The sequence below is a fragment of the Cherax quadricarinatus genome, chromosome 7 (genome assembly GCF_038502225.1).
Source record: "Cherax quadricarinatus isolate ZL_2023a chromosome 7, ASM3850222v1, whole genome shotgun sequence".
Taxonomy (NCBI): Eukaryota; Metazoa; Arthropoda; class Malacostraca; order Decapoda; family Parastacidae; genus Cherax; species Cherax quadricarinatus.
The window spans coordinates 6,124,581-6,149,821 of record NC_091298.1 but is presented as its reverse complement, the minus strand read 5'-3'; the positions used below and the strand labels follow the sequence as shown (position 1 = coordinate 6,149,821).

The following is a 25,241-nucleotide window of genomic DNA, read 5'->3' as shown; positions in this document are numbered from 1 at the left end:
ATAAGGGTATTTCTCGCTATATTTTTTAACACACACTGGCGGTGGTGCAAGCAACATATTCAAAGTCTCTGGTAACATGACGCCAACGTTCATTTAATACTTCGGTTCATGTCTGTCTGTAAAACGACTGTGACACCTAATTGTTAACTTGGATTTTTACATACTTATGTATTACAAAAATCGTGGGTCCCCTTTTTGCATTCAAACTTTAAAATATCATTTCGCCTCAGTGCATTATGGCATTTACTGATACTGTTGCACGTTATAAAAAAATATTTACAAACTATTACTTCACCTAATTAAGCCTCACTTCAAAATAATTGATGCAAAACAATTAATTTAAGGACAGTAAAAAATAATTCTATGTTGGCGTTAGGAGGACATATTACGATCGTTACTGGTGATACGTGTGACTTTATCGTTACAATGTTTCTAAGTTCTCCACATAGGATTTTCAAGTCCTTGATGGTTCTGGGTGTGGTGCTCAAGTTGGACTGGGCATACAGCTGTCACCAACATGATGACTGACGAGGACGTCAAGTTGGAGGCCACGTCCAAGAGCAGCTACGGGGGCGATCATCCCCAGACTATTAACAGGTTAGTACAACTTTCCCCAGGGGGTGTTTGCGTAAGAACACTCTTTTTGGAATAAATGGTTAGGGATATTTCTCCTTTCGTCTAAATTTCTTATGACTTGTTGACAGTTACTTAGAACGATATATGGATACTCTCTATATATAAATAATTGCCTTTTTTTTACTGACATTTTTGTCATGCTATTTCTCTTATATGATAGAAAACTTATTCATGATAACAGTAAGTTTGTAATGATAATTTCAAACTGATGTAAGCAATTCTTTGTTAAAAGTGTTGAAAATGAAGTGCTGAAGATTCCGTGTTGCCGATTGTTGCAGCCAAGAGCTTCAACGTGGAGGCAACATGTTGAGATCCCCAGGTAACACGTACATGGCAGGAGTGAGTGTTTCGAATACACTCTACACCTAATAATATCATCCAGCAGACGCTGCATGATGCAGGCGGGGCTCGAGGTAATTTCCTCACGAGAATGAGACGAATATGAATAGCAGCCGCGACGCCAGTCTGACAAGACGGGAACACTTGCGTCACATACAGCTGTTGCAAGTGTAGTGTAGAGCCTAGTGTTGGCAGGCCTAACTACCTTCCTTAGATTAAACTAGAGTACCTCTCAGTCCCCAGAATTCGGCGCCTCTCAACAATAAGAGTAATAAAATATAAAAACTAAAACAAAATAATAATGATAAATTGATAATAATCATGTTTTAGATAATGTTTTAAGGAACTTATTCAGTGATAAGCTGTATAGCTTACGACAGTTGAAGAAACATGAGAGCCTCTCCCTGCCAACTACAGAACCGTGAGTGGGAGACAACAAGAGCAAATCGCTGGCAGGGGCGTGGGAGTAGCTGGCTGGCTCTCACCTAACATATGGCAGGGAGGAGGAGAGCACGCAAGTGATAGTGGATCCAATCAGGGGCGTTATGGCAATACTAATGGAGGCTGGGGCCGGTGCTAGAGCGATTAACACGAGTGGCAAGAGGGGAGCAGGGGGTAAAAATAAGACTGACGGGGGAAAAAATAGAGGAGTAATGGGACATAATGGGGGAAATCTGATCTGGACCCCGTGCATCGTTCTTGCTAACTGTTATTGCAGGCCCAATGCATATATAAATATATATATGCATGTGTGTGTGTGTATGTGTGTGTGTGTGTGTGTGTATTTATCTATGTATATATTTTACACACACGCACAGTTATTGTCGTGCTTTTAGGCAAATGCAGTTATATTAAACTTTATAACCTGCATGAACTGTATCTCTATAGATACCAGCATTTCACCCCGCCATGGAAGCTGCGTGCATTTAAAAATCACATTTTTTTAAGCCCCTTCCATGAATCTAGTTTCTAGTACTCCTATCTTAAATTTTTTAGGAACAGTCGATCTAAGAAAGATGGAGAAAGTATTGGCGTCAGTGAAGAAGTACACTAACTGTGAGGAAGAGTGCTTAAGGCAGTGAACGATGGAAGACACTAAGAACAGCGCCCATGGGGGACACATCACACTGCTTGAGTCATGGTTAAACGAGGCCCAAGAGTTGGTGCTCGGTCTCATATTGCAAAGCTACAGCATGCGGGCGTATGTGTGTAAAGGTGAATCCATCAGGTGATTCTTCGAGAGACGGGGAAGGCCTTCTTCCTAATGAAGGACTCTTGATCCAAGGAAATTAAGTTAATTTCCAGTTGAATATTATGCTAATTACATTATTAGCTAATAATAATTACAGTTTTCTGCACACATGAAGCAGCAGTATTTTTGTTACAGCCATTTGATTATTATTATATTTAAAGGTAAGAGGAAAGCTCTTAGGGATTATATAGCGCCTGAGAAATGCGAGGCAATCAAATTCGACCGAAAGTAAAGGTTTACATGTTCAATTCCTTGGATGGAGATCCTCCCTCACTGGCGTCCTACAGCCAGATGGGACGACCCTCTCTGCTTTCTACATCCAGCTATCACAAACTGGGGGAAAATCCCTCTAGTGAAGACCACCTTCTTCCCGGAGATTAATGGATTTTTAGAACTTAATGGTGTTTACGCTTGTAAATTTTGACGGGAATGTTGTAATTCGGTCAGCCTCTCTTTTTTTTTTTTTTACACAGGGTTTGACAAGGTTAAGGATCCCTAGCTTTATTGACAAGCTATTTACAGGTTAAGGATTCCTAACTTTATTGGCAAGCTAAGAGCTGTTACCTACATCAGCTCATTTGAAAGCATTTTTATTGTTATGAGACATACAAGTCTCTCTCTCTCTCTCTCTCTCTGTCTGTCTCTCTCTCTCTGTCTCTATTGTTTTATCTGGTACAAACTTTTATTTTGAGATGTGTTTGACTTTTCTTTAGTTCGAGTTTGTTTAACTGCGTCCTTGTCTCTCCACGAATAATTATAAAGTAGCCTTCCACAGTAGTTCATCTGGTAGCTGTGTGGGGTCTTTTGTTACTTACGAAAGGCGCTCCCTTTGATAATGTATTTTTGAGAACAAAAACGAAGAACCGGAAAAAAAAGAAACTGCTGATTCTTTTGCATCTGTGAAGTTTGTTTTCTTTCATTTGTTGGAGGGAAGCACAGGCTGGTGACACCGATGTGGAGTACCTTTAAAGAGCAAGTGCCTTGATGCTCGTGAAGGAGTTTTGATCCAAAGGATTTCTTTTTTAGCTTCTCTCTTATTGGATCAAATCTGATTACTTTTTATTTGCAAGATGCTGTGTGCCTTTAGAGGTTCCCTGTTATTATAATTAATAATAATTGCTGTGGATGCGGCCCCAAAAAATGCAACTTACCATAAAAAAAGGTCAAAATTAAATTTTTTACTCTATAGACACGTTTATGAAATTTACAATGAAACTCATTTGGGAAAAGTTGGTTGATGACTAATTAAAGTTAACCCAATTGAGCCTCAGCCATACACAGTACCAAAACTCGTAACAAAGCCAGTCCTGAATACCAGTTACCTTTGTAAGGAAGGTTATATGATGCACCCGAAGGCTCTTGGTCCAATGAATTACCCTCGCTTACCCTGTACCGAATCTGATTGCCTCCCATTGCCCAGGTTCTACCCATGTTACAGTAATAAAAGTAATTAAAGCGATAATGAACAACAGCCATTCTTAATAATATGACATGACCAGAACACTAGTCTTATATACTTAGTGTTGTATACTGTTAAGAGACTAGAGCTTGTGTGACCCTATAACAGAGGACTGAAGAGTAACTTCAATCCTATCGGTCATCTTGTGTTGTATCATATCATTTATACTTTCATTTGTGGAATCTATCGTTACGCTCGTCATGGCGTCTGCTAAACAAACCAGACGTGGGATACTTGAGCCTTTGCTTCCCCCCCTCCCCTTTAACCACAACACTAACAATAACTATTGTAACTATTACCATGGCGTTCGTGACGGTAATGAAGATAGTGTTGACGTCTCCGTCTTCCTCCTGCATATGCAGGGTCTCCATGATTCTGCCGTGAGGGTTGATGAGATTCACAGTGTTACCTACATGATTGAGGTCGTAGTAGGTCAGAGCGAACTTCACTTCCCCGCCCAATGTGTTGTCGATGTTGAAGGAGCCGTGAGACGTGCTCAGTGTTCCACCTGGGAACTCCTGCAAAACACCAGATAGAACACTTTAGTATAGGAGTAGTAGTCGAATATGTAATAGTTGTAGTACTAGGAAATATTGTAAGTAGAACTAGTAATAGTAGTAGCAGTACAGAGTTAGCAGTAGTAATATTAGTTGCACTAGTAGTAACCATGTTAGAACTAGTAATAAAATTAGTAGGACTAGTAGTAATATTAGCAGGACTAGCAGTAGCAAGACTAGAAGTAGCAGTATCAATAGAACTAGAACTAGTAGTAATAGTTGCAGCAGAGGTATATAGATGTATGATTTCCTTCCAAAAATAGCTTACTGTATAAAGGAAGGTAGTCAATAAATTTATTAATAAATAAAGGAGTTCCCTATTTATTTATAAATAATGATAGTAATAATAAAAACACTATCCGCATCATAAAAAAAAAAAAAAAAACGGTTGACAACACTCCACTATTGTTGCATTCCTGAGCACATACTCGCGTAAATAAAATTTGATCCGGGGAAGAGAAGGACAGCTCCAGTTCCTTGGATCAAGTGCCCCTTCACCAGCACCAAGGTACCCATGGAGTGAGACATAGCGGAAGATTCCGCTTCTCCGCTCCTTATTAAAATTGAAATTTATTTCAGTACAAACTGGAGGTTTTCTTTACTAGTGATATTAATAATGCAGATCCTGGATCACAAGTCGTTCACAGGTTCAACAGAGAGGAAGAGTTTTGACGAAGTTCCTGAGGTCGTCTGTCACTGTTGTAACAGTGAAAACATTGGACTTCGTGTGTAAATTGGCAGCACTAGCCTCTCCTCTCCTAGATCAAACCTGATTTCCTCCCATTCCCCAGGTGCTGTATTACCCCTATAGATTTAGCGCTTCAGATTCAATATACAATTACTACTACTAGTACTACTACTACTAGTACTACTACTAATAATAATATACATAGTATTGGGTCTGGGACTCGACAATACCACAGGCTCTAAGACTAATTTAAACCAAAGGCATCACATTTATAACTAAATACCCGTGACATCCCCAGTTCAGACTATATACCAAGCCACCTCCAACAGAGTTCCACAAGGATACTTGTAAAGAATATGTTCTCTCACGACACTATCAATTAGGTCCTCTTGCCATGGAGTGGAATAAGAGTGCTTTGGCAAGAAATATTCCCCCTTCATGACTGCCCTGCATGACACTCGCGCTGAACTCATCTCTCAGCATTTCGCGTGTCAGTATACATATAAAACTTCCGATCTGAGTGGTCAGCATCCACCAAACCCACGCGTTCCTCCCTTTCCCCCCAACTCAGAACTGCATCCCAGAGTCCCGTGTTCACATATAGAGCATCCACCACCCCATCTGCTCCATCCATATGTATACTACACACCAAGACCGTACAACACACTTCCGCCAGCATCCACCTGCAACACGAGTCTCTCGTCTCATATTTATGTGCGGCCTTCTACTCTCGCTATCGCTCTTTCATTCTCACATATTTTCGTCCATAAGGTCTGGCTACAACTTTCATTTTATATCTTCCTCTAATTCTACCGTTCTCTCTCATTTCCGTTCTCTCTTGCTTTCGCATTTCTTTTTTGTCATTCATTTTCGGTACTTTTCAAGAGAAACACATCCCAGGTGTTACCACCTGCATTAATAATGTCATATAGTGAACTCACTTTTTCCGGCTATAACAGCAGTGTGTTACAACCCCCCCAAAAATATATATTTATATAAAATTGTTTATTTACTCTGTGGCGCTTTGTCGTTATGCTTTCACACATTAATTAATTTTAGCACCTTCCTATAAACCCACTTTTATCTTTGTACAGAGACAATGACAATTATTCTATGATTTTTATTTACTCGAAGCTTTCAAGTATATTGCACCCGAAATGCTCACAGTCTGTAGTTTCTCTTTCTCGACAAGTTTTCTGCCTTGATGCCACAGTTCACATCCCTTGTGTGTGTGTGTGTGTGTGTGTGTGTGTGTGTGTGTGTGTGTGTGTGTGTGTGTGTGTGTGTGTGTGTGTGTGTGTGTGTGTGTGTGTGTGTGTATTTTTATAAATGTGTGTAATGAGGAAATTAAATGCTGGAAGAGCTTGAATAAAGTCAGTATATTATGCTCACTGTGATTATATTGTGATGATGTAGCTTGGAGGTAAGATATACCTGCAAAACTTTCAGTCAAATAATATAATGATTGTTCATACTTCAACAGCACGTCAAATCTCAAAGATCACACGGTTACGCTGATGTATGATACTCTCATACGCCTGATAGATGGTCAAGCTCCTGCCTTTCAGCGCTTCTTTAACACATTCCTCGTTACTCCTACCATCCACATCATAACCAACCATACTCGATAAGCTTTTCTACATTATCAGACAATATCAACCTCTAAATAATCTTTTCCATTATAATCGTCATGTCGACCCACGCCACACCGTTTACTAATTTCTTAGCTTCTAAATTTGCGTATAACGTGTGCACATCATACTGATCTCAAACATTATGAGACATTTTTATCGTTTCCATCCTATTCCATACAGAAACCTTCCAAGTCTCATTTTTTTTGTATCAACTTAGGCCTTTTTTCCTTTCCACACGTTTTCCAACATTTCTTTCTTTCTTCCCATCCCCCTTAATTTATTTTGTTGTTTATATCATTATTCATAGAATCATCTGTTGAGAAATCCATACCTATGAATCAAAATACATTCACTTTCTCCATGCGTCTTCCCTTTTGACCTCCTTTGATTCAATCCCTACACGTCTGCATACCTCCATCCCCTTGCACTTTTCAGTGTTCACTTTCAAATTCCTTCGTTAGTAAAACTTGTGATAATATTTTTTGCTGTTGTGTGCTTGGCATTTAGCATTTTTTATAGTTTAAGTTGGCGAGTGTTAGAGAGTACGACTATATTTGTTTACTTGTTACTGACAAAAAATGCTGAACGACCTGATAGGCAAAAATGCTCCACGAGTTCAAAAAATTTTCTTTCACATTCTTCACAACACTTACACTGCTGCTGCTTCTCTTTCCACTCTCCCAGAAAAATTACAGAATGAAATCCTGACACTTCTGCTACATACAAGTTTTATTATCATTTAAAGTCTGTGGAACTGCCTCTTCTTACAGCGAAAATATCCCATACATCCTCAGGTGAGCTTTGCTTCCCTAATGACAGGTATTTATGACCCACACGGATCATAAATACCAGACGAGTCCATTATTTTTTTCTAGGCGTTGTTACCCCATATATCATTCTCAAAAATTGTTGTTCTTGAATGTGGAGGGGGTGTCTCGAGTTGCTGGTGAAGAGGTCTTGATCCAAAGAACTGGAGATAACCCCTCCCCTTCCTCAGCTCCTTCCTGTTGGTTCAAACCTTATCACCTCTCACTTTTCCCCCCATTCTCCGGATGACTGACGGGTTTAGTGTTTCTCCAGGATTACATTGATTTCAAAATCATTTATCACATCGATCAGAAAAAAAAAATTCTCTCGGCATAATTTGCTGAACACTGACGTTCACTTTTCTTAATGCATTCTTTCAAGACACCTTTTTTCCAACTTCTCTCATCTTCTCCATATACTCCGCCTTCCTTGTATATTTTGTGATGCCAGTGAAATTTGTTATGCAGTTTGACTTACGCAGCGCAAAGGCTGCATCACTGCGTAATGAATTACGCTCATCAATATTTTGAGGCTGGGCCTTCTGATGGTATAATGCATTTTCGGAGGATGCTGCTAGTATTGGCTTTTTTCCTTTGTGACCGAGGTGGTGTGTTGTCAAAGGTGGCTTGGTGGTGGTGGTAGTGACGAGCAGAGGTAGTTCTGGGGGTCACCGCCCCCGCGTAGGGTTCTAATGAAAAGAGGTAAAGATAGTGTTGAAAGTGGTAGCAACGAGAAGTAATGGTGGTGGTGTGATAGAGGTTGCATAGTGACAGTTGTGGCAAGGTGGTGGTGGTAGTTAACAGTGATAATAATAGTGGTAATGGTAATAGTGGTGGTAATAGCGGTGGTAGTGGTGGTAATAGTGGTGGCAATAGTGGTAGTAACAGTAGTAGTAGCAGTGGAGGTAACAGTAGTAGTAACAGTAGTAGTAACAGTGGTGGTAACAGTAGTAACAGTGGTGGTAGCAGTGGTGGTAACAGTAGTAACAGTGGTGGTAACAGTGGTAACAGTAGTAGTAAGTGATGGTAACAGCAGTAGTAACAGTAGTAGTAAGTGATGGTAACAGTAGTAGTAACAGTAGTAGTAACAGTGGTGGTAACAGTAGTGGTAACAGTGGTGGTAACAGTAGTGGTAACAGTGGTGGTAGAAGTGGTGGTAACAGTGGTGGTAGCAGTGGTGGTAACAGTAGTAACAGGTGGTAACAGTAGTGGTAACAGTAGTAGTAAGTGATGGTAACAGTAGTAGTAACAGTGGTGGTAACAGTAGTAACAGTGGTGGTAATAGTGGTAACAGTAGTAGTAGCAGTGGTGGTAACAGTAGTAGTAACAGTGGTGGTAACAGTAGTAGTAACAGTGGTGGTAACAGTAGTAGTAACAGTGGTGGTAACAGTAGTAGTAACAGTGGTGGTAACAGTAGTAGTAACAGTGGTGGTAAGAGTAGCAGTAACAGTGGTGGTAACAGTAGTAGTAACAGTGGTGGTAACAGTAGTAGTAACAGTGGTGGTAACAGTAGTAACAGTGGTGGTAACAGCAGTAGTAACAGTGGTGGTAACAGAGTAGTAACAGTGGTGGTAACAGTAGTAGTAACAGTGGTGGTAACAGTAGTAGTAACAGTGGTGGTAACAGTAGTAGTAGCAGTGGTGGTAACAGTAGTAGTAACAGTGGTGGTAACAGTAGTAGTAACAGTGGTGGTAACAGTAGTAGTAACAGTGGTGGTAACAGCAGTAGTAACAGTGGTGGTAACAGTAGTAGTAACAGTGGTGGTAACAGTAGTAACAGTGGTGGTAACAGTAGTAGTAACAGTGGTGGTAACAGTAGTAGTAACAGTGGTGGTAACAGCAGTAGTAACAGTGGTGGTAACAGCAGTAGTAACAGTGGTGGTAACAGTAGTAGTAACAGTGGTGGTAACAGTAGTAGTAACAGTGGTGGTAACAGTAGTAGTAACAGTGGTGGTAACAGTAGTAGTAACAGTGGTAACAGTAGTAGTAACAGTGGTGGTAACAGTAGTAGTAACAGTGGTGGTAACAGTAGCAGTAACAGTGGTGGTAATAGTAGTAGTAACAGTGGTGGTAACAGTAGTAGTAACAGTGGTGGTAACAGTAGCAGTAACAGTGGTGGTAACAGTAGTAGTAACAGTGGTGGTAACAGTAGTAGTAACAGTGGTGGTAAGAGTAGCAGTAACAAAAGTGGTAGTGATGGTGATAACAGTGGGGGTAATGTTGGAAATAGTGGTAGTGGTGATAGCGGCGGCGAGATGGTAGATGCAAGTCAACTCAAGTGGGACTGGAGGTCTACCTGGAGTCTACCTGGAGGGTATTCCGGGGATCAACGCTCCCGCTTCCCGGTTCGTGACCAGGCCTCATGGTGGATCAAGGCCTGATCAACGAGGCTGTTACTGCCGGGGAAAGATGACAAAAGCTGGTTCGGGAGCAAGCAAGCAATCATACAGACGAAGGGAACCAGTGAAACAGATGATACAAATAAACAACAAGGGGGAAGTAGAGATAAATGACGCCGTAAAGAAGGGAAGTAGTGAGACGGAAGAGTGGAAAGAACAAGCTGGTGACTGGAAAGGCAGGGAAAGAAGAGATGGTAAAAGAGCAGGTGAAATAAGAGGAAAGGGGAGGACGCGAAAGGTGAGTACATGAAAGGGAAGGGAAGAGGAAAGTAGGAGGGGGAAGAAAGGAAAAAAGTGACTGTGGTGAGAGGAAGCGTGGAGTGGGAGAGGGCCAGGCTAAGCCATGTAGAGTGGGAGAGGGGCAGACAAAGCTAGGTAGAGTGGGAGAGGGACAGACAAAGCTAGGTAGAGTGGGAGAGGGGCAGACAAAGCTAGGTAGAGTGGGAGAGGGGCAGACAAAGCTAGGTAGAGTGGGAGAGGGGCAGACAAAGCTAGGTAGAGTGGGAGAGGGGCAGACAAAGCTAGGTAGAGTGGGAGAGGGGCAGACAAAGCTAGGTAGAGTGGGAGAGGGGCAGACAAAGCTAGGTAGAGTGGGAGTGGGGCAGACAAAGCTAGGTAGAGTGGGAGAGGGGCAGACAAAGCTAGGTAGAGTGGGAGAGGGGCAGACAAAGCTAGGTAGAGTGGGAGAGGGGCAGACAAAGCTAGGTAGAGTGGGAGAGGGGCAGACAAAGCTAGGTAGAGTGGGAGAGGGGCAGACAAAGCTAGGTAGAGTGGAAGAGGGGCAGACAAAGCTAAAGTGGGAGAGGGACAGAAAGCTAAAGTGGGAGAGGGACAAAGCTAGAGTGGAAAAGGGCAAAAAGCTACGTAGAATGGGAAAGTGGTCACGGTAAGCCAGGTAGATTGTAAAAGTTCCAATCTAAAGTGTGTGAGGTCCGAGCAACGCGAGGAATACAATTTACAATTCAGGTGAGGGAAGAGGAAGAAGAGGAGGAGGAGGAGGGAGTAATTAGTCTAATGTAATGTAATTTGTGTGTCTGGACTACCACAGTCTGTAATGTTATCCGGGTCCTCGGTAAGACACACCCAGACAAACACAGCAACCCCAGCGCTTGGAGACTCACCCCTCCCCATATCTTTTCCTGCCAACACCCACCCGTCTCCTAACCTACACTCGATCTTACCACTCACACCCCTGGATGGGAGGTCACCTTACAGTAGTGTTAATGAGTACTACAGCTCAGCCGTAAGATTCGTAGCTGGATTTTACATCATCGTTGTTTCGTGCAAACTGACTTAAATCTAAGAATTACTATTGCTTCCTTGTTTTGCTTAGTGTTTACTGTGTGTTTGCTTGCTGTGTGACACCCACGTTAAGATTTATGACCCTGAAACAAACGTTTAATTGCTGCACTCGGTTTGCTTTCTATTTGTGTGTCTTCATACTTCGTTTCTGTTTATCATTCTTTGAACAAAATTTTATTTAATATATTCCTTTGGGTCTTAACGTCTATTTCTCTTAATTTATTGTAAATCCCACTTTAATATCCTTACCTCTTAGCTACTTCTATCTTTCCTATTTATCCTGGTCATCCAAACACCCCATTCCTTTACTTTTTATTAATTTTTCTTCACCCATTTCTATTCACACATTCCATCGTCAAACATCAGCTTCACATCCCTTTGATAACCCTTTCACCTCCTATTTACACCTTACATCATCATCTGACCTTCTACATCAAAAGACATTAGCTGTCCTTTCATCTTCCCTGAGCACTCTTCAGTTTCCCTTCCCATACCTTCTTGCCTCCCACCTCGCACTACTTTCGCTCCTTCCCGTCACACTCACCTGTTTATGAACGAGGAGCGGAAGTTTATCAGCATGTGGGATAAAGATCCTGAGAGCGGAATAGAGAGCGTCCATTAGAGCAACCATCATGGAAACTTTGCTGTCGCTGCCAATTCCTTCGTCCAGCACCGCGAACGACTCCGTCCCTGGAAGGATGAGAGAAAAAGGCTGGCTCAGCGCGCAAGGTCGTCTCGATACTGAAAGGACAGTAAAACGAGGCACAGAAAAGAATCATTGACTCACGTATATATCGTTTAAAACTACACGTGATTCAAGAATCTTCATAAACCACCAGATACAAGAGGATTCATACGTACACAAAAAAAACCTCCGTAATTCAAAACTTTAAATATACATCTGCGGTTAAAATAATTTAAAAAAAAAAAAACTGCGATGCGCATTACTAGTCCGCTGGGCACTGTACAACGAACTCAAATTCCCCAAAATTATATGTTGTACTTGTAAATAAGCTCATTATAATTAGAACAGAGGTATTAACATCAACGGGTGTCCCACAGAGGACTACCAGGCTAATTAATCAAGCTTCCAGTTTAACATTTGTCACACTGCAATAATAAAGCAAAATATTGTGGCTTTAACATTTTTATTCTACACAACTACTGCGCAAAAATGTTAATATATTCAATCAAGATTTATCACGTCATTAAATATAATTCGTCTGGAAAATGGTATAAAATACAGAGAAATTGTTGATGAAGACACTTGCAACATTTGGGTATCTTTCCGCGCACACAGTAGGTTTCTTCAGTCAAATGCAGACACAGTTGGTGTACTAGTGAAATGAAGATGATGTAATCAGTCCATCAAGCAAGGTTGTTGTTATTGTCTCTAGTTAACTGAAGAAGCCTACTATGTAGGCGAAACGTTTCGTTAAACATGCTGTTGTACATGCACCTTGTGGAATATACATTATACGGAATATTATCACAAACTGTTCAATAAGCTGATTTATAAATCATATAATGTATAATATTTTATGCGGATAATACATCAGAGTAAATTCAATATAACCACAGAGGAAAGAATCAATATTGTACTCGGTTATATTCCACCAATATCTTGTGTTCTTATTGAATCACATTATGTTTTTGATCCTCACTGGTTTAGCCCTTTCCCATGATTATAATAATTATCAAAGACATTGTTTATATCTAGCAGAGAGAGAGAGAGAGAGAGAGAGAGAGAGAGAGAGAGAGAGAGAGAGAGAGAGAGAGAGAGAGAGAGAGAGAGAGAGAAAATTGCACACTCGTTTTTTTAGGGAGTTGGACAAGTCTTACGTCAGCAGAACTTGACCAAAGAAATATTCAGAGTGTGATTCATCCAGTGACAGTGTCCATGACAGTGACAGTGTCCATGACAGTGACAGTGTCCATGACAGTGACAGTGACCATGACAGTGACAGTGACCATGACTGACAGTGACCATGACAGTGACAGTGACCATGAGACACGATGAAAACTTTTCTCGAAACATAAATGATTTAATGCTATTTACCAAGAAATTTTTGTAGTAGTGATAGTTTTTGTGGTTGTTATTTCTGCTACCACTATTTTTACTGCTGTTGTTACTGTCACTGCTGCTGCTGTTACTGTCACTGCTGCTGCTGTTACTGTCACTGCTGCTGCTTTTACTGTCACTGCTGCTGCTGTTACTGTCACTGCTGCTGCTGTTACTGTCACTGCTGCTGCTGCTGTTACTGTCACTGCTGCTGCTGCTGTTACTGTCACTGCTGCTGCTGTTACTGTCACTGCTGCTGCTGTTACTGTCACTGCTGCTGCTGTTACTGTCACTGCTGCTGCTGTTACTGTCACTGCTGCTGCTGTTACTGTCACTGTCTGCTGTTACTGTCACTGCTGCTGCTGTACTGTCACTGCTGCTGCTGTTACTGTCACTGCTGCTGCTGTTACTGTCACTGCTGCTGCTGTTACTGTCACTGCTGCTGCTGTTACTGTCACTGCTGCTGCTGTTACTGTCACTGCTGCTGCTGTTACTGTCACTGCTGCTGCTGTTACTGTCACTGCTGCTGCTGTTACTGTCACTGCTGCTGCTGTTACTGTCACTGCTGCTGCTGTTACTGTCACTGCTGCTGCTGTTACTGTCACTGCTGCTGCTGTTACTGTCACTGCTGCTGCTGTTACTGTCACTGCTGCTGTTACTGTCACTGCTGCTGCTGCTGTTACTGTCACTGCTGCTGCTGCTGTCACTGCTGCTGCTGTTACTGTCACTGCTGCTGCTGTTACTGTCACTGCTGCTGCTGTTACTGTCACTGCTGCTGCTGTTACTGTCACTGCTGCTGCTGTTACTGTCACTGCTGCTGCTGTTACTGTCACTGCTGCTGCTGTTACTGTCACTGCTGCTGCTGCTGGTAATGTCACTGCTGCTGCTGCTGTAACTGTCACTGCTGCTGCTGTAACTGTCACTGCTGCTGCTGCTGTCACTGCTGCTGCTGTTACTGTCACTGCTGCTGCTGTTACTGTCACTGCTGCTGCTGTTACTGTCACTGCTGCTGCTGCTGTCTCTGCTGCTGCTGCTGTTACTGTCACTGCTGCTGTTACTGTCACTGCTGCTGCTGCTGTTACTGTCACTGCTGCTGCTGCTGTTACTGTCACTGCTGCTGCTGTTACTGTCACTGCTGCTGCTGTTACTGTCACTGCTGCTGCTGTTACTGTCACTGCTGCTGCTGTTACTGTCACTGCTGCTGCTGTTACTGTCACTGCTGCTGTTACTGTCACTGCTGCTGCTGCTGTTACTGTCACTGCTGCTGCTGCTGTTACTGTCACTGCTGCTGCTGTTACTGTCACTGCTGCTGCTGTTACTGTCACTGCTGCTGCTGTTACTGTCACTGCTGCTGCTGTTACTGTCACTGCTGCTGCTGTTACTGTCACTGCTGCTGTTACTGTCACTGCTGCTGCTGTTACTGTCACTGCTGCTGCTGTTACTGTCACTGCTGCTGCTGTTACTGTCACTGCTGCTGCTGTTACTGTCACTGCTGCTGCTGTTACTGTCACTGCTGCTGCTGCTGTTACTGTCACTGCTGCTGCTGTTACTGTCACTGCTGCTGCTGTTACTGTCACTGCTGCTGCTGTTACTGTCACTGCTGCTGCTGTTACTGCTGCTGCTGCTGTTACTGTCACTGCTGCTGTTACTGTCACTGCTGCTGCTGTTACTGTCACTGCTGCTGCTGTTACTGTCACTGCTGCTGCTGTTACTGTCACTGTCTGCTGCTGCTGTTACTGTCACTGCTGCTGCTGTTATGTCACTGCTGCTGCTGTTACTGTCACTACTGTCACTGCTGCTGCTGTTACTGTCTGCTGCTGCTGTTACTGTCTGCTGCTGCTGTTACTGTCTGCTGCTGCTGTTACTGTCTGCTGCTGCTGTTACTGTCTGCTGCTGCTGTTACTGTCTGCTGCTGTTACTGTCTGCTGCTGCTGTTACTGTCTGCTGCTGCTGTTACTGTCTGCTGCTGTTACTGTCTGCTGCTGCTGCTGTTACTGTCACTGCTGCTGCTGTTACTGTCACTGCTGCTGCTGTTACTGTCAGTGTTTCTGATGTTGCTACTTCTGTTGATGCTACTGTTATTGTTATACTACTGTTGCTATATATAATAATGTTATAGCTACTGCTGTTGCTACTGCTATTGTTGATGTTACTGTTCCTGATGCTGCTGCTGTTATTGCTGTTCTTGATGCTGTTGCTGTTACTAATGCTATTGCTGTTACTGTTCCTGATTCTGTTGCTGCTCTTCCTGATGCTGCTGAAAAATCACTGCTTCACAGCTGCCATGCATTTTCCCAAACCAATCAGCAGGAGTACTCTGCTAAGGACACACACACACACATATATCTGCCAGAAAATATACAAGATTAACACTTGCATCCGTATACTTTAGTCTATTGCCCTGGATTAACGGTAATGGCTCCGCCTTTCACTGCAAGACGCTCGTTTAGTGCGCCATTAAAAGAGCTCCAAGCATTTTGAGCCCGTAGTAACCAGAAAGGTTTATGTAGCACAGGACAAGACTATAACATGCACGCGCTTTGTTTGAATCTAGCACTGCAGGAGCAGTGTGGTTGTGGTGGTGCTACATTGTAACCCAGGGGCAATATTGTGGTGGTGGTGCTACATTGTAACCCAGGGGCAATATTGTGGTGGTGGTGCTACATTGTAACCCAGGGGCAATATTGTGGTGGTGGTGCTACATTGTAACCCAGGGGCAATATTGTGGTGGTGGTGCTACATTGTAACCCAGGGGCAATATTGTGGTGGTGGTGCTACATTGTAACCCAGGGGCAATATTGTGGTGGTGGTGCTACATTGTAACCCAGGGGCAATATTGTGGTGGTGGTGCTACATTGTAACCCAGGGGCAATATTGTGGTGGTGGTGCTACATTGTAACCCAGGGGCAATATTGTGGTGGTGGTGCTACATTGTAACCCAGGGGCAATATTGTGGTGGTGGTGCTACATTGTAACCCAGGGGCAATATTGTGGTGGTGGTGCTACATTGTAACCCAGGGGCAATATTGTGGTGGTGGTGCTACATTGTAACCCAGGGGCAATATTGTGGTGGTGGTGCTACATTGTAACCCAGGGGCAATATTGTGGTGGTGGTGCTACATTGTAACCCAGGGGCAATATTGTGGTGGTGGTGCTACATTGTAACCCAGGGGCAATATTGTGGTGGTGGTGCTACATTGCAACAGAAGGAAATAGCGGTGATTGTGTAACACTGCAACAGTATGAGGGTGCTACATGATTCCACAACAGCAGTATGTTGGTGCTACATAACACCACAGCAGCAGCAGTATGGTGCTCCACTGTGGTGCTACATTATAAGAACTCGTTTGCCTGAAGGCTCCAGAGATATGATTGGCTTAAAACAAGAAAAAAAAGGTCTCCGGTAGACCCACATTTTTCTGTGTACACAGATGAAGCTGCCTGTAGGAGGACAGTTTTTATCACTGTACTAGTGATAACCTTACGAGTGAGCCTACGAGTGAGCCTACGAGTGAGCCTACGAGTGAGCCTACGAGTGAGCCTACGAGTGAGCCTACGAGTGAGCCTACGGGTGAGTCTACGAGTGAGCCTACGAGTGAGCCTACGGGTGAGCCTATGAGCGAGGATTGCTTTAATGCCGGTAATTTGGGGTCTTGATCCAAGAAACTCAATCAAACCCCTACGGGGTTAACGCTTCTCCGTAATTATAGTAAAATAATAATTGACAGTCTAGTAAGTTATGAAGCTAGAGAGAGAGAGAGAGAGAGAGAGAGAGAGAGAGAGAGAGAGAGAGAGAGACCACCTCAGTATATACTATCTAGTAAATAGCTTATTTACATATTTACCGGTATTTGGTACCATATCTTACCTAGATATATATTTAACTAAAGGGGAAGTAAGGGAAAGGGAGAGTGCCCCTTAAGGGAGGTTCCTTGATGCCGGTTATGGGATCCTCACCTAAGGAATCAGTTTCGTGATCTAATTCCTATGAATCGAGCCTGGATGGATGCCTTCCATTTCCGCCTGCAGGAACTGCATGACTCCTACGAGTTTAGCACTCCCCTTTGAATGTAATAATTAAGGGAAAGTAAGAGAGGTATGTTGCTTATTTTGGTTATCCATGTGTCAGCCTTGATGCCTTTTCTTCATAGTTTGTCTTTTGGGGGGCGAAAAATATTTTTTTTGAGGAAGAGCTAAACCAGTAGGGGCCACGCAACCCCTGGGGAATGGGAGGCAATCAGGATCGATCCACTGAAGCTGAGCTCTTGATCCAAAGAACTAGCACTGCCCTCCCCTTCCTCGGATGAAAATCTCCAGATGCTGCATCTCCTGGATGGCTTCCCACGCATCATATTCCTGATTAATTTAAACCACTCAACTGGGGTGAAAAAAAAAAAATAATTCCTGCCAGAGTTCACCTTACTTCAGATTTAAGTGGCTGAGCTCATCTCTCCCTCCCAACTTCGTATTTCAAGTTGTACTCTTATCTCGCCTCACTTTACTGACTTAAGCAAGAGGAAACAAGAGTGTGGGTTGGAGTGTGTGGGGTTAATGTCTGGGGCTTCGGCTATCTCCCTCGCGCCGGTTAAAGTTCACAAAATTATTTACATATCTGTCCAAGGGGCCGTGATAATCTTACGACACTTTTAACAGTGGAGTGTAAGGGTCGTTGCTGCTTCCTGCTGGCCATGGTCGTGAATGTTACTGCAGTGAGAATGCTTAATGAAAGAGAGAGAGAGAGAGAGAGAGAGAGAGAGAGAGAGAGAGAGAGAGAGAGAGAGAGAGAGAGAGAGAGAGACAAAGCTAGGTAATATTTCATATAATATTAACTTACTATTTATTAAACTCTAATTTATATGGAGAGAGGATCCATCCTAGGTGCAAGTATGGGGGACCCATCGTCTCGGATCAACATCCGGGGTCCCAGACTATTCAACATCTTGCCAGAAGATATCAGAAACACCGTTGGAACAATTGTAGAAGCCTTCAAGAGGAAACTGGACAAGTATCTTCACCAGGTGCCAGGTCAACCAGGCTGTGATGAATATGTGGGGCAGCGAGCCTCCAGTAGCAACAGCCTGGTTGGCCAGGCAAGCACCAGACGAGCCTGGCCGGGCTCAGAGAGTAGAGAAACTCCCCTAAGGTATATCAAAGGTATATATCGGAGAAGTAAACAAAACGGCTTCAAGGAGAAACACAGATTTCTTGTTAATGCTCTTTGCATAATCTTCTCCTACCGCCTCATCTTTTATACACAAGAATACACATATATACTTTATATTGATAGAAAATGTTATATGAATATCCTCGGTATTACCAAGAATCATTCACAACACATACGAGAGAGAGAGAGAGAGAGAAAGTGAGCAAGCCGAAAGTCAGATCAGTCACCAGATTTGGCTTCTTTATCCCTCTTCTCCTTTCTCCCTTCTATTTCTTTCGGCCTCATCTTCCATGTCTATCCTTTTCACTTCTCTGTTAATCTTTTTCTCTCTTTCTTCCCTCTGTCTCTTATTTTCTTCCATTTCACCTCTTTATCCTTCAATTTCTTCTCCTCTTCTGTTTCTTGTATCTCCATTACCCCATTCATTGATTTTTTTTCCTCCTCCTTTTCTCGTCCCTCCCCTAACCTCTTCTCCCCTCCCTTCCAATTTCTACTTTTCTCAGTTTTACATCATTCTCCCTCTCATCACATCCTCCCTGTTGTCTACATCTTTCTCTGGCATCTCCTCTCAGAATACTTGTGTTGGCTATCTTCCTCACTCCATTACCTCTCCTTCCATTTCCTCTATACCACCCTCTTTTGCCCCTCTCACGCTCTTCGTCTTCTCGAGTCCTCTCGCTGCTCTTGCAGTCATTCTTCACGGCCTCTTAGTGAGCATCATTCATCAAGCAGCCTCCGCTGTCCATCACCTCACAGATAAAAGCCTCGACTTATGAACGGGCCGAGTCGATGGTAGAAGAGAGATGGAGGCCAGGATGTGCAAGGTAAAGAGACTAGAAGGTAGGGGAGAACCTCGGAAGGATTGGAGGGGGAAGGGGACGTCTGAGGGATTAGATTCAAGAGGCGTGAGGCTGGGATAAAGGGAGGGGTTCGAAGGGAGGGACAGGATTGAAATAGGGAAGCAGGGAGGAATACAGGAAGGACTAAAGGATAGGAAAGGAAGCAGGATGATAAGGATTGAAAACAATGATGTGTTGGAGGATTGAGGAAGGATGAGGGGTGAGGGCTAAGGTGTGTGGGTTTTACAGAGCTCTGCAACCGAAAGGTCCTTCAGCTTTCTATACAATAAAAACTTACATTCAGATATTGTACTCGTACTCACACACACACACACATACAACAGGTAAAATTACACAAGTTATCATAAAGAAAGTAAATACTAACAGGTTAAAGACAGAAATGTCCACTTAAAACACCATTAGATCAATCACACTATAACTTTCTCCTTAATTGTTAGCGAGGTTTCCACACACAATGTAGTGATAATGAAAGCCAGGCCTAAACAGTAAGGCCAAAACCTGGCTAGGGAATGCGAGTAAAGCCTAAAGAGAAGCAGTTGTCAATGGATGAATATTGTGTATCCCGTATCCACAAGCTCAGAGAATCTTCCACAGAGACGTTAATGGTGAAAATAGTTTTGATCTGACACACGAGCTGCCGGACCCATGTACAGCTTGCTGGTGGTCTGTAAGGCCCGTCGGTGTTGCTTCTACTTTAATACATATTCAAGTACTTGGTAATGAGAAGCAAAGAAAAAAAAAAGTCATTGATCATTTATGTGGACATCCATTACCAAGCGCTATATCCTGGACAAGAGGCAAGGGAGGCATTAGTAGGACTGGCGCCACAACAAAGGAAATTATGATGAAAAAAGACAGAGAAAGAGAAAGAGAGAGAGACAGAAAAATATCAGTTAGGAATGAGAAAGTGAAACAGCCAATAAGGGAGAGGAAAAGGGGAAGTCAGGAGAGAAGAATGCAGTGACGGGTCCATTTGAGGCAAGAGGGTTGTGTAGTGGTGCAGGGTACGTGCGTCAGGGCTTGCAGTGGCAGCAGTAGCAATAGAAACAGCAGAAGAAACAGCAGTAGAAGCAGCAACAGAAGCAGCAGCAGTATCAGAAGCAAGAGCGGAAGCAGCAGCAGAAGCAGTGGCGGCTTAGGGCAGGAGACACTTAACTAAATATCTCGTACTTAGAGCTGGGAAGGGACTTGCATTAGTAGACAAAGGGAGGACCATTCCTCCTCTGCCTACACATATTAAGCTCGCCTCCATCCTAATTCTCGCTCTCAACTAACATATTCTGCTGATATTAACCACATTTTTCCTCCTAGTTGTCCCTGAAATATTTTGTTTTTTAACACATTTTCCTTTATTTCCTACATGTGTCTCGTCTTCTTACGTACTCACTAAGAAAATATTCCCTCCCTTAGCGGTGAAGCTCAAAATGATGGAATATGATGGGTAACATAGCTGGCTTGTGTTCCCACGAAGTAACTTGTATAGTTTACCAGTACATTGCTGAAGTATCAAGTTTTTGTAAAAAAAAAATGTATATAAAAATCTCTGGTTCAAGAATGTGTGTTTTGTGATGAAGGGTAAAATATTAGACCGTCTCCGGCCACATGTTCGTACTCACATGATGCTCTGTATACACAACAGTGCCTCTGAATAAACAGGAACATCGGGAGATAATGTATCGATGCTACTTTCGTCCGTGTATGTGCAGTCTCCTTCCCCTCCCCCCTTAGGAGGGTCCTTAAAGCCGGTGAAGAAGTTGTGGGAGGAGGGTAGGGATGCTCGTGATCGAGGGAGTGAGACCTAAACCTCCCCTTTCTTGGATCGAACCTCATTGCCTCTCAGTCACACAAGGTCTGTGTGACTCATACGGGTTTAGCAGTCTGCCCGTGAAAGAAATGATAATTGCAGAGCTGTGACTCAACACCCACAACCACAACTAGGTGAGTACACACTAATTCTTCAGATTACCACAACAGCATAGCTTCAAGTGACCCAACGCCTCTCCAATATCACATTGCCACGTAACCCAACCTCTCTCACAAATGATGACTACTCTACTCTACTCTACTCTACTCTACTCTACTCTACTCTACTCTCTGGCCTCATCACTCGTCTCTCAAAACTTTATGCTGCTCTTAACAATCTTACCCTATTAGGCTTAAAGCTGAATGAGAATCTAAATTCCTACCTCCTTCCTTCGTTGCTCGTGTCCGCCGCTTTGGAAATGGCTGTTCCTTTTCTTTCCCTTCACTGCATGCCTATGCACAGATGAAGTACACTCATTACCTTTCCTGCCATGACCAATTTTAAGAAAATGTCCTCCTCTTCCCTGCCCTTCGCATCAGAGATCCTCCTCCGTTTTTCGAATATGCAGTTTTTCCTCTTTGCAGTTAATTCTCTCTCTTCGTCGATAATCTCCTAATTTTATAAAGAACTTAATTCTTTCTTTACGAACTTTTCTTGTGACGACGCTTGTATTTTGGCCCTACCCTAGGGTAGGGTAGGTGCCTGAGCCCGAGCCTTTAGCTCATAAGACTGTCATTCCCATTTGTCCCCTTGGGGCGGGGATGGCAGACCAGAGAGGCCTAGCTTGTGGCTAGGCCTGGGGACAGTTGGTCCCAAATATGAGGAGGTACTTGTGCCTCCTCCCATGGGAGACTTAGGTCTCAGACACTCCCTAAAGAAGGAGCCAAGACCGGGCCACCACTTGGAAAAGGCCCGGGCCGGGAGAATACCGGCGAATCTTTAATAATAATGATAATGTGTAACAGAATTTTAGCAACACCCTACATTATACACCCTACCTACCCTAGCGCCCCCCCCAAGGGCTTTGATACCTCTTGACTCTCGATCCACAGAACTAAACCTTTCATTCTCTAGGCGGTGAATGACCCCCTACGCTTTTAGCAGAATTAAATAATAACACCACCATTCCCGGGTTTGAATAATAGACTTGGAGTCAATGTGGTTTATATGTTCCGTGTCAATGATGCTTCCAATGTTTACCTCGTATCTTTCTTTATCTAATACAATGTGGATATTGACTACTCGTTTTTGCATGAGAATTAACGCTCTTTTACTAGGGTCGAACCTGATTGCTTCCCGTACCTCAAAGTGTTGCATGACCTCTACGGGTTTAGAGCCTTCGTGACTGCAATAACAACATTATACGAAGGTGGGTGCAAGACAAAAAAAAAAAGAGATGCAAGAGGATCCAACGGAGGATAAGCGGCGAAGCAACAAAAAATGATCTGCAAAAGGAACAAGTGGCAGTGTGGGTGACAAGGGAAAGGCAGCAGGGTGTGCCAGAGGGACAAATGGCAAGAAGGGAAGCAGGGGAGGAAAGGGGCTGGCAGGTTATGCCAGCAGGAGGGGTAGGAAGCAGCAGGTAGGGTAACATGAGAGGGCGGTGGCCATTGCTCACAAGAGATACCACAATAAAGCAGGGATTACAGGGCGGCTCGTGAACCAGAACATATATCATTACCGGAGACCACCGTCTTCATAATTTGTATGAGGAGGAGATATTTGTCAGGGCTCACGCTGGCGTTAATGTCTCCATATTTCACGCCACCTAACTCTGCCCAGCTACTGAGGGGAAGGATTTATATAATGATGTAAACAGTGTATAGAATAATGATATTCGTGTACATACCCAAGGAAGAATTTGCAAATAAATATTTCTGAATAACACACAGTGGACAGACAGGCAAAAATTTGAGATGTACATTTTGATCTCGTCTAAAATCATCAGCAACTCTGCTCAACCGACTCTCAGGGAAAGATCGAAATATAAAGTTTCTGAAATTTCCATATTTCTTTAATATACATTATATATATATATATATATATATATATATATATATATATATATATATATATATATATATATATATATATATATATATATGTTGTGCCGAATATGTAAAACTGGTCAATTAGCAAGAACTCGTTTAAAATTAAGTCCTTTCTAAAATTTTCTCTTATACGTTTAAAGATATATATTTTTCATTAATGTTGATGTAAAAATTTATAATTTTGCACCAAAAGAAACTTAAAAAACTTACCTAACCTTATTATAACAAGCGCAATTTATTTTAGCCTAACCCAACTAAATATATTTTAGATTTGTTTACAATAATTTAATACTAAACAAACACAGTGAAATATATTTTTTTTCGTTAGGTTTAGAATGATTTTGGCGAAATTATTGCATACACAAATTTTCACTTGTCCTATATGGCAAGATGAGCGTTGCTATTTAAGCCAAGATCGTAAATTCTGCCTATTCGGCACGACATTTTATATATATATATATATATATATATATATATATATATATATATATATATATATATATATATATATATATATATATATATATTCAACAAGTCGGTCGTCTCCCACCGAGGCAGGGTGACCCAAAAAAAAGAAAGAAAATCCCCAAAAAGAAAATACTTTCATCATCATTCAACACTTTCACCACACTCACACATTATCACTGCTTTTGCAGAGGTGCTCAGAATACAACAGTTTAGAAGCATATACGTATAAAGATACACAACATATCCCTCCAAACTGCCAATATCCCAAACCCCTCCTTTAAAGTGCAGGCATTGTACTTCCCATTTCCAGGACTCAAGTCCGACTATATGAAAATAACCGGTTTCCCTGAATCCTTTCACTAAATATTACCCTGCTCACACTCCAACAGATCGTCAGGTCCCAAGTATCATTCGTCTCCATTCACTCCTAACACGCTCATGCACGCTTGCTGGAAGTCCAAGCCCCTCGCCCACAAAACCTCCTTACCCCCTCTTTCCAACCCTTTCGAGGACGACCCCTACCCCTCTTTTCTTCCCCTATAGATTTATATGCTTTCCATGTCATTCTACCTTGATCCATTCTCTCTAAATGACCAAACCACCTCAACAACCCCTCTTCTGCCCTCTGACTAATGCTTTAACTCCACACCTTTTCCTAATTTCCACTCTCCGAATTTTCTGCATAATATTTACACCACACATTGCCCTTAGACAGGACATCTCCACTGCCTCCAACCGTCTCCTCGCTGCTGCATTTACCACCCAAGCTTCACATCCATATAAGAGGGTTGGTACTACTATACTTTCATACATTCCCTTCTTTGCCTCCATAGATAACGTTTCTTGACTCCACATATACCTCAACGCACCACTCACCTTTTTTCCCTCATCAATTCTATGATTAACCTCATCCTTCATAAATCCATCCGCCGACATTTCAACTCCCAAGTATCTGAAAACATTCACTTCTTCCATACTCCTCCTCCCCAATTTGATATCCAATTTTTCTTTATCTAAATCATTTGATACCCTCATCACCTTACTCTTTTATATATATATATATATATATATATATATATATATATATATATATATATATATATATATATATATATATTATATATATATATATATATATATATATATATATATATATATATATATATATATATATATATATATATATATATATAAGCCAAATAGGCAAAACTGGTCAATTAGCAAGAACTCGTTTAAAATTGAGTCATTAATAAAAATTTTCTAGTATAAGTTTAAAGATACATTTTTTCATTTATGTTAATGTATGACTTAATAATTTTGTACCAAAAGAAACTTAGAAAATTTGCCTAACTTTATTATAACAAGCGCAATTTAATTTAGCATAATCCAATTAAATATATTTTAGATAAGTTTGCAATAATTTAATAAATAAACACAATGAAATAATTTTTTTTTCGTTAGGTTCAGAATGATTTTTGCGAAAATATTGCATACACAAATATTCGCTTGCCTTATTCGGCAAATATATATATATATATATATATATATATATATATATATATATATATATATATATATATATATATATATATATATTTATATATATATATATGATGGGGTCCACCTCTGGTGTAAATTGTGGGACCCATAGCCTCGGAGAAGTGGATAAAAAGGCTTCAAGGAGGAATATTTGGATTTCTTCCTGAAGCCGTTTGAATATTCCACTTCCCCTACCACCCCATCTTTTAAACTATTTTTTTA

General features: G+C 42.1%; 1 protein-coding gene across 2 annotated transcripts in view; it reads right to left on the bottom strand.

Annotated features, from left to right (window-relative positions):
- The window catches only part of LOC128686775 (calcium-activated chloride channel regulator 1), a 238,839-nt gene that overhangs the window by 46,558 nt on the left and 167,040 nt on the right, over positions 1-25,241 (bottom strand). For both annotated transcript variants that reach the window (XM_053773824.2, XM_070082238.1), the window contains exons 8-9: positions 11,616-11,761; positions 3,986-4,204 (exon numbers count right to left, since the gene is read on the bottom strand). In XM_053773824.2, the coding sequence (XP_053629799.2) occupies positions 3,986-4,204; positions 11,616-11,761 (365 nt within the window). The remainder of the gene's footprint in view (positions 1-3,985; positions 4,205-11,615; positions 11,762-25,241) is intronic.